The sequence below is a fragment of the Palaemon carinicauda genome, chromosome 3 (assembly GCF_036898095.1).
Source record: "Palaemon carinicauda isolate YSFRI2023 chromosome 3, ASM3689809v2, whole genome shotgun sequence".
NCBI lineage: Eukaryota > Metazoa > Arthropoda > Malacostraca > Decapoda > Palaemonidae > Palaemon > Palaemon carinicauda.
Window position 1 is genome coordinate 170347774 of NC_090727.1, and position 10996 is coordinate 170358769.

The window sequence follows — 10996 nt, forward strand, 5'->3', positions numbered from 1 at the left end:
CGGAAAATCCTGAACCCCATCAGAACCATTATATCGTAGATGCTGCTTGCAATGTACGGGCAAAAAACGACACACTGTTACCTCTCAGTAAATTTAATACAGAATACATTACTTGCCAAATGTAAAACTACAGCCCCAGGGCTGATCTAATCATGTACTCTGTGCTCAAAAATTTGGGAGAACCCACCATGCTTAACTACTTCCACTTTATTAATGTAACATGCCCATTACAAATCAGATCTTAAGTCTGGATCCAGCAGGACACTACCCCCATTTCAAAATGAGAAGAACCAAATGCATACTGGTCCGTACTGAAAAAAATGGTAGCTGATAGAAGGGTTCTACACAGACACCTCACCACAGAATATATGCCTACATCAAAGGCTTTGGTATCATGACTCCTGTTGACCAAAAATTTACACTTGTCTCTCTCGATCTGGAGGAGGCGTAAGAACTAGTTGTTTCAGCAGCCTTCTTGACTTCCCTTGTAGTTAAAGGAATCCTGGGCCGCCTCATAGCGTGGACGCCGCTCTACACTCAAAATACAAAAAAGCCAAGGTAACTTCAGAACACTTCTTTCCCTTTCTTGCCACTTGAAAATGTCACTATGCAAGGTGGCATCCTCATCTGCTTCCTCTTCCATGTCCTTATTAAGAATCTTTAAGAAGACGACTGCTAGAAATGAAAACAGACCATCATATGTGCAAGTGAACTTTGCATTTTCTAACCTCTCATGGTCTTTAACCAAACACTGTAAATTTTAAATTGTCCTCAACTGTATCTGAGCACTATGTGAAGGACAAGGACTTGAAATAAACCCAAACGAAACTATGGTCATGGCCATTAAACATTCTTTTTCCCCTCTCCTGCTCTGTTTATTGGGTAAACATATTAGGTGGGTTAATAATTTAATTTATCTATATGTCAATATCCACACAACATGCTTTCATCTGCTCTAAAAATTTCCCTTCTCATGTAGAGAACTAAAATAAGTCTTAGGGCCTGAATATGCATAACCTCGTGTCCTCAAGGTGCAACTCAATACTGTATATTCTCTTGTGGAATATGCAGTTCCTCTTTTAACATTTGTCCGCTCAAGAGAAGCTGGAAGTTATTCATAATAATACCACGAGAACCATCCTTGCTGTGCCTATATGGACTAGATTGTCTCTTGAGAGCTGAAACCAATATGCTAACATACGAAGCTTTCAGGAATGCAAACATCCAAGACACCATGATTAACCTTATAAAAGAAATTTTTCATGCAAATGATATTACTGGCCCCCATCCCTATCAAATTTAACTCCACCACCTCCTAGTCAGTAAAGCCCCTAAAAATCCAGACTAGCTGCACTGACATATTCAGCAGTACTCCTGCTAACAACGTCTATTTTACAGATGGCTTGGTTGTCTGGACTGTTCATGCTGTTACTGTTTTTTTCCACCTCCTTCCAAGAAAATTGTAGACTCCAACAATGCTTTCACCCTTGAAGCTGAATTGGTTGCCATCCTCAAAGCCCTGAAACACTCTTTGTTCAAGGTGACACAAACTCCCAGTCTGATTCCAGAGGAGCCATAGGAGCCAATAGAAGAAGTCTTATCATGGACCTTAGCTCCAACCACTCCACTCAGAACAGACAAAGTCACATTGAAGTGGATCCTTATCCATGAAGGTATACAAGGCAACAAAGAAGCAGGATTTTTTTTCTTTTTTTGCTGAAGTTGCCCTGCAGATAGACACAATTAGCATTACACTAAAACCCTCCTTATCCCAAGTCCAAAAACTAACATTTATCTATTGCAATACCAAACTCCAAAGTTGAGTAAGACAAACACACCTAGCTCTTTCCAGATCAGCCACATACTACATAAACACTACAAATTTTACACCTCGACCTGCCAAGAAACTACGCCAGGAAATTGTCAATGAGCACGCACAAGCTATGCCTTGTGTATCTCTGCTCCTGACAGTTCATCAATTCACAGAGCAGGCAATGTCCCCACTGACTTTTTGTCCCTGGCGCATGACCTCCTACAGTGTCCGAAGACCAACAATCGTGAGCAGTATATAATCTCTGACCTTTATTCGTTACAAAAACCTAAATTATATAACCAGGCTAAATACTAGATGACACCGTTCCTTTTCCCTAGACTGACTGGCAAACATCGTATGGATTTCATTCTTGACATACTTTTGGGCTATGTAGCCTGCCAAAAATACTCTCGATGGCTACAATATCGGGTCATTAGAGCCCCTGTATGGCAAAAAGGCCCGGGTAATCCACGAAGAAGAAAGAAATGGGACATTGTTTTCTCATATGTGTTCCAACGTTGTTAAGGCATCCTTCCACGTTGCTCGGAGATCCGACAAATTTTATATTTTTATTGCTCAATGGAGCTCTTAGTTGCATGATTAGAGGTATTCACGTTCTTTGAAAGTTCAGGCACCTTTGTATATTTTAGTTGGTACAATATGCGATGCATTGAGTTTGTTTGTAATTAAGAAAGACATTAATGCTCAAGTTTATAGCTCCATTATTACACATTAACATTCGCCATTAATTGGTTGATTTATTGACATAGCATCACAACTCCTAAAGTCATAGATGTCAAACGGAAAACAAATACAGGGGAAAATCAATTCTGTACTTGAATAACCTTTGGGTAGGATTAAAAGGTCTACAAAACACAAATATCAATAATGAAATTTATCATTAACATTGTGAGATACATCGAAATAACAAAATTAGGAATTTTCATCATATTTTCTTATCCTTTCTGAAAGACGAATGCTAAACAGAAATTCCTTCTTGCCTTAAAACCTCTACGTCAAATACGCCAATTTTCTTGGCCATAAATTTCTATAAGCCTAGATAGTTGGTTTAGATTAAAGGGAGCTTTTGAGAGAGGGGCCCTTGGTTTAAGGCATGGAAGGCGATTGTGTTAGATAGTGTAAGAGGCCAATTGTAAACGTGTGGACTTGATTCAACTTGAACTATCTCGCACAAGCTATTCGTAACGTCCTGATGAACTAATTGCAAATTAATATAGTGATCCTTTTACACGACATTCCTATCTCCAGACATTCAAACAACTTTGTTGTTTATTTAATCTTTTTCAAACTCTAAGTCATCCCATATAAATATACTTTTATGCTGGAAATAAAGCATCTTATATGTGCACTATTTATTCACATATATAAACTTGCGCTACACCTGTTGTGTCCACAATACTTTCACTCATTAGGTTGCTTGCGTTGTAAATCATACATATCATATATCTCGAAACGCCCATTGAGTCTCATATTACGAAACTAGTCATCGTTTGAACCAAATGATAACAGCAGCAGCGGTACATGATAAGGGGTAGGCGACATCCAAGGTCAAAGCTGTCTAGTCTCTCTTTGTCTCTGATTTCAGAGTTTTAATTGATAACTTTCAAGCAAGGAGAGGACGTTTTTGTCGTTTTGTTAAGTGAGTGATGAAAGAAGATGCAAGGAAACAAGAAGTAGGAAAAGCAACATTGTGCTTGATATGTGGAAATATTTGTTGTCTACTTTGGCATCTTTACCGTAGTGCTTGGCATGAGGTGCTGTCAGTTTTAGCCTGATAAGGAATGGTAAGTGCTGTGAAAAGTGCTTTCTTGTGTAACTGTCTTGGATCACGTTCAACAGCTGACAATTTTTAAATTAGTGTACAGGGATTCCCGCCAAGTTGGTCTGGTTTTACTTTAATTACAAGTATTTTGTTTTGTAAAATATTTTACATTTAAATCTAACTTTTAAGATAAATCAAGGGCTCCGCGTTAATTGAATAATAAAATGTTATCATTCCAATTTCATATAACTCTGTAAGGGACGTCGTTGCATTTTTCTACTGTGCACTGTTGTCATTGCTTAAGTTTGTTTACAGCATCCCTTCAACCCAAGGCTATACCTACATTGAGCTTTTATACTCTACCTTCGTTTCCGGTCTCTGTCTTTCATTTTGCTTTCCATCGTGTTTCAAACTTAATTTATGACGTAACTGCGAGGTTTTCCCTCAGTTACATATGGTGCATAACAGACTCGCCGGCCTCCCCGGCCCCAGCGATGGGTCATATGGCCCAAATTCATAAATGCATTGATATTATCGAAGTATTGACCAAACAAAAAAAATATTCCGCTATAATAGATCCATGACAACTTACATGACTGCTATTTCTCTCTCTCTCTCTCTCTCTCTCTCTCTCTCTCTCTCTCTCTCTCTCTCTCTCTGAAGCGTAGTTATTCCGTGGCATGCAATAATATTGGAACATCATGCAATATCGAAATGATTGATAAAGAACCCTTCTATTTTATATGGAAATAAAAAAACAATGTTCATGCATTTGGCACGCCTGATTTGCATTTCAAAACCAACCATTAATTAGGCATGTTAATCTATTGAGATGCATTTCAATTAAGAAAATTTAATTTTGGGTATCTTAAAGTTTTTTTTTTTTTTTTTTTTGGAGTGTGCTATTAAGCCACTTTGATTTCAGTGGATTAGTGATACTAGAGCCAAATATTCATATTCAGTTAATCCATTATTTTATTTTCCTAGGCCAATAGCTACTAAGTTAATATCAGTTATAGGCTATATTATTAAAGAGAATTACAATAATGAGAAGTAAACATCTTAGGTTTACTTGTTAAATAGCTAATTATTATTATTAGTTAGCTAATTATTATTGTTAAGTAGCCAATTATTATTATTGAAGCGTCGGAAAAGACACAAAAATAGATATAATTAGAGTTATGGCGAGATGCATATTATTTTTATATATAGATATTGCTTATTCGGTCACTTTTTTTTTAAAAGAAAAAAAAGAAAAATTAGCCTAATTTTGTAATCAAGATGCTGATAAAAATATGTTTGAACTAATTTTTCATATATCAAATCTTACTTGTAATTTAAAAACCGAAATACCGTAATCATAAGAGGCCTAATCCTCAGATGTTCACAAAATTTCATTAAATAGGCCAATATTGTAAAATGTAGAATAAAAAAAAGATTGACCTCCCGCTGTTTTTAGGCTAAGTTGCTAAAGAATAGTTGAATGATGTTAAATTGTCAGTGATAAACGTAAATGTTTAGTAATGCCTCAGGTTAGTCCACTTGTACAGTAATTCTTTGATAAAATTGATAAACACGTGTATTTTGGATCCTTTTGCTTTAGAGGTGAAATACGGAATTTTTTTAGCAGCACAAATTTCAGCAAGAGATTGATATTGTACAATTGGACACAGGAATTCATGGCTCACCTCGATCCTAGGAAGTGCATCTTATACGATGAGTTCCTGTTTGTAGCCCCGCCCACCACTACTGCCATCTCCCCCTACACTAGCTGTTTAGTTACTCACCATGCAGTAATGGTGTGACAGGGTTCATTTCCTGAGAGCGAGGTGTGCCAGAAATTCTTGTATCCATCTGTACTTATGTTTGTCTTTGGCACTTCATTAACTAACTGTATTGATTAATTGCTTAACCAGGAGGTCAATGGCAGCGCACTGGCCAAGGACTGCGGAGTCTGCTTCAGAGAGTTCAATGAGGCGAAGAGATGTCCGCGCATCCTGGAGTGTTTCCATACAGTTTGCACCGACTGCATCGAGGGACTCATCAAAAGAAATGACAAGAGATGCCCTTTCTGTCGCGAAGGATTCGAGATGGATTGTATCAATGACATCCGAATCAACGAGCAGGTTTTAGACCTCACGAAATACATCAGATTTCTGTTGTCCTCAGGGTTCTCTCCCTATCAGAGTGTCGATGAAACCGATTCCAAAAGTTCCAGTAGCAGTTCGAGCAACCATTCATTGTCATCCATTCGAGATGTGACCACCCAGCATCTTGCAGCTTGCAAGCAAGCTCAGAACCAGGCAGAGTCCACCACGCAGAAATATGTTGAAATGAAAGACTACCTCTTGAAGAGCAACAGAGACTTCGAGGAGAAGGTCATGAACATCGTCTGTGAAATAACCAAAAACGCCCACAAAAAGGCAAAAGACTTAACGAGCGTCATTGAGGAATTACAATCAAAGGTCAACGAAGCTGTGGAAAAGCATAAGATAATGAGTGACTTAAAAGAACAGTTAGATAGCATCCTCGTCGTCTCAGATGATGAGCTGCCGTCCTTGTACCAAGCTCAGAAAACAAACGCATCCTTCCAGATGTGGCATACCGATTTCATGACGATCAACTATAACAAAGAAATTGTTAGGCAGGATGAGAAGGATGTAAGTCATTAAGTATTCTTGATAAATTTGAATGTGTTATATATACTACTTACATACTGTACTATATATATATATATATATATATATATATATATATATATATATATATATATATATATATACACACACATACATAGATATCTATGTATATATGCACATATATGTATATGTATATAACTATATATGCATATACATTATATGTAATTATATAATCTTATATATATATATATATATATATATATATATATATATATATATATATACATACATACATATATATAATATATAATATATATACGTGTTATGTATATTTATGAATATATATACATATAATATATATATATATATATATATATATATATATATATATAGGACTTCGTGAAATCATGAAGATATTTACACATTAGGAATTTTTACAATCATGAAGAAAAATTTAGTTTATAGCCAACTTCATATGAAATATTTAGTGTCAGGCAAAAAATTTAACAAAGGAAATGTTTTTCATTTAAAAACACAAAAAAACTTTGGTGCATACACAATATACATATATTAGGTGTATAAACAAAATGGATAATATATAAACCTTATAAGATTAACTCATGCCATACATATCTTCCCATTTCGTTACTTAATGCTTTGCTGGTTTACAGGCATTATTTTTCTATTTTTCTCAAAACATTTTATATTCTCTGTACATTTCCTACAGTGTTTTTCAAAGCAAAGATAATCCTTTTGTTATTTTTTTTTTCTGATTTTATTCACATTATAATTAAATGTAGCCATTGACAGTTAAATGAGATAATTAAACTCTACCTCATTAGCAAGGTTTGAACTAATGGCCTCTGAGTAACAGCACACTGACTTTTAGTGGGAGTGGAAAACTATATGCTGGTGCAACTCAGCGTACGCAAGTTCAAAGCTTGTTAGAGAGCTGAAGCTTAATTGTCTCCTTAAGTTGTCACTCGCAAAATTTTCGTATGCCCCATGTTAAAATTAGCAAATTGATCATTGAGAAGAGTTGCGTGAAGTTCATCATTAATTCAGGAACATGAAGCACTTTTGACAATAAGTTAAGAAGGTTTTTATGATTTGGTCTTTCCTCTTACATTAAGATTCTCTTGACATTTGAATGATAATTTGAACAATGTGAATGATGCTGTTAATTAAATAGCTTAACTGTACTTATATATTGAATCATTGACTAATTATCGTAAATTAATAAAACATTGGAAAAGTGTCATTCATATATGTTTATTTGGAATAATCTGCAAATTTGATTTTAGACGTCCGGGGCATGATTAGTTTTTTTTTTTTGTGATGGGTGAAATACTGTTTCACTTCTGATGTATTTGTCAGAAAGATATCTCAGTATGATTCCAGAGATTCCTTCGCAAAGAAGTCAAAATGAAGACGATTGTCGACCTTTTGGAGTCTTGCAAAGCGGCGGATAGAAGCGTTACCATACCTGCACTGGTCATACAGAGGGCTTCTACGTTAAAGCTGACGGTACGACAATACCAACTCTTCAGCTTTTTTACATAATTATATATATCTAATTATCATTTAGGTAAAACTTGATGAATGGGAGCTAGGAGTGTTGGTGAAAATGGCAAAAAATGGGAGATCTGACTGATTACAATAATTACAGAGATTAATCTACCTGCTAAATGGAGGAGGTTATTATGAATGAAAGAAAATGTCGCAGTTTCCAGTTTTTTAGAAATTAGGCGTCAAATCTTCGGGGAAAAATATCAGGTGTATATGGCTTTAAAAGGGTGCAGCATTCATTTCAGTAGAACGCAAGTGAGGCCATATCAGAGAAATAAAAAGGAGTAAAATTAGAACTTGATTTTAAGCAAGTTACAACCTCCAGGGTGTAGGTCGGTTCTCTCTGATATTTTCTGCTATAGCGAACCCATTAATATGCGTAATGTCTTTACAAACAGACTATCAGACAATAGACGTGTGTTTTATTAATATCTCATTACATTTTCCCTTTCTATTTATTATTTTATTGTATTTCTGTACCAGTCATTATATTAGAATTTTATTCTTTGTTTAAGGATGAAATAATTGTCCATGGCCATGAATTCAATGAAAAGTTGCACTATGAGCTGCAGTCATCAGCTAATGATTATTTTGGTCGACAGCCTGAGGTACTCCTGAGGCCAAGTGAATATGTAAAGTGCTTGCTTGACAAAGGCAAGGCCTACGTTGTCCACGTGGATCAGGCCAGGAGAAGGTCTTCTAAAATATACATCTCAAAGGATAACAAATTGTGCTTCAGTTGCATGAACGAAAACCGTGTACCTTACAATGTCCAGATTCTTCAAGTGAGTCTTGATTTTATGAATAAGTTGAAGTCTTACTATCAAAGGAATTATGTACATACTTTTTTGTTGTTGATTTGTATGATCAGTAATCGATATTAACAAAATTCTATTCGTATACAAATAGACATGCGTATGATAAATAATTTAGGCAAGTATGTATTTGTATATTTGCTTCATAATTTAAGCAAGTATGTATATGTATATCTGCTTCGCGCAAACCATAACCTTTAGCATTTCCACTTCCATTCGATAACAGTATGAGGAACTGATGCAACTGACAGATCCCTCATCGCGACTGACATATCTCGAATTGGGAACGCAATGCTCTCCGTCCCTCGGAAGGTTGTACATACGCTTCAGTTCAGACTCTCCTCTCGCCAGGCAGTTTTCCACCCTGTGCAGTGGCGCTGCAGGACCAGCATATCTCAACACCAAGTTCTTGGACGTCTTCCGGAAAGGCTGCCTCTGGGCTTGGGTGCGATGTGGCGATTACGAAAATAACGATGGATCGGGAGGTAGAGAATTGGTGCCTGGTCAGGGGATAGCGGGTGACGGTGAGGCTGCAAGACCCTGCTTAGCAGGGACCTTAGAAGGTTGGTGGGGATGTGGAAGCGAAGTGGCCGCGCAGTTTATTATTTATTTGAAGGATAATAACAAGATGGTGAGCTATGAGTGTTCTGGATTCGTCGAGGAAGGCTTCGACATCTTGGATGGGGCGGTGTCTCGTTGTTCAAATATCAGCGATATTAGAATTGTGGATTGTGGGATAGTGTTGAGCAGTTCATTCTCTTAGCAAATTGAGTTTTGTAGTTTTAATTCTGTAATAACTATAGAAGAATACTATGTGATATTGATAATTACTTGTTGATTAAATTAAATTTACTTCTAAACCAGTCATGTATATTTTTTGTTTAATTTTCTACACCAAAATTCAAGAGTTAGTCTGATTTTGGAAGAAAGCCACATCTCTAGATAAGTCCAAAATGAATGATGTCAAAAGTGGTATTTTGTCAAAAAATTAAGATGGAAAAAATATTCAATTTTTGCAACACCCCAGGTGTTTTCCCTATAGTTATGCGGTTTTTCTTGTTTAAAATAATTTCAAAATTTAAACAAGTGAAATTTGGAAACTCTGGGCATCACTTTTATTGGGTGTGTCTCCAATTAAGTCAATTGTTGCATTTTACACGAGAAATGTTTTATCTAAATATCAGTACTCATCCCCTCTGACAATACATCAACTATAAGAAAGTATTTCCAACACCATAACTGTATTATTTACTTCTGATGTTATGTAATTTTCTGTATCGTGTTGTATCTAATTATATAGTTATAAATTGATTTTTTAATAATTATCTTATTCCTTTTGGAAGGGGTGGCGTCAGAAGAGAACACCTCTTCGATTACTTAGCCTCTCGTCATTCTTCCTTGATCCTAATAGACCCTGATACCCACATATTTGAACAGATATTTGGTAAGCATGGAGCAATCCCTGGTCCAGCAAACGCGAGTTGAGCGCAGCACCAATCGTTTACCATGACAACTTTTGGCTGATTTCACTTTATGCAAGAGGCTGAAGGATTTACTTAATATTACCAAAACAACATTAGTGGTCACATAAAGCTCTTTCCCGTATGTAATGGAAATGATAGATTAGAATTTTGACAAAGTGTGCAAGTCAAATCTAGTGACACAGCTCCTTTTGAAAATAGAAATTAATCAAATTAGTGCAATATTTAGAAATATCAAAGGATATTTTAAATGTATTCTTGTCTTTTGGCAAATTCTTCTTTCAGCTGATTACTGAATGGAAGATAATAATATTTGGTATGTTCTTAAACGGAAACTTTTGTAATTTTCCTTAAGGAATTAGAAAAGATCTAAACCTTTACTTTAAAATGTATGACGTTCTATACGAACGCCTATTAAGTTCAACTTTTGATTTGGCTGCATCTTTATAATTATTTAATGAGTTTGTTGACATGAGCATGTATTTGAAACATTTATATATATATATATATATATATATATATATATATATATATGTAAATATATATATATATATATATATATATATATATATATATATATATATATATATATATAAGTGCCATAACTACCTCTTAATATCGAATTCGCTCTGCCTCGGGATCAGAGACCCAAGGCCAAGGGGGAAGTAACTTTAGATTAGTAGCTTCTGGTCAACCAAGGATTCGAACCTGGAGCAAGTCGAAACTGAGGTTACAGTGACTCTTCTTTACCAACTGGGCCACAAAGAGAGAATAAATGATAAACACGGGTAAATATGAAAAATTGTTTGTTTGTCTGTTTGGTTGTGTGTGTGTGTGTGTGTGTGTTAATCACAGTCTACAGAACTGATGGCTTATAGTTTGGAGTTCTGGGTTAA

At 35.7% G+C, this 10996-nt stretch overlaps 1 protein-coding gene across 1 annotated transcript; it reads left to right on the forward strand.

The window, feature by feature from the left end:
• Positions 1-3350: 3350 nt before the first annotated feature.
• LOC137638763 (uncharacterized) lies at positions 3351-9490 on the forward strand. Its single transcript, XM_068371113.1, has 5 exons — positions 3351-3618; positions 5513-6256; positions 7637-7762; positions 8407-8589; positions 8846-9490. The coding sequence occupies exons 1-5, from the start codon at positions 3616-3618 to the stop codon at positions 9380-9382; spliced, it is 1593 nt and encodes a 530-aa protein (XP_068227214.1). The 5' UTR covers positions 3351-3615; the 3' UTR covers positions 9383-9490.
• The last annotated feature ends 1506 nt before the right edge of the window (positions 9491-10996 follow it).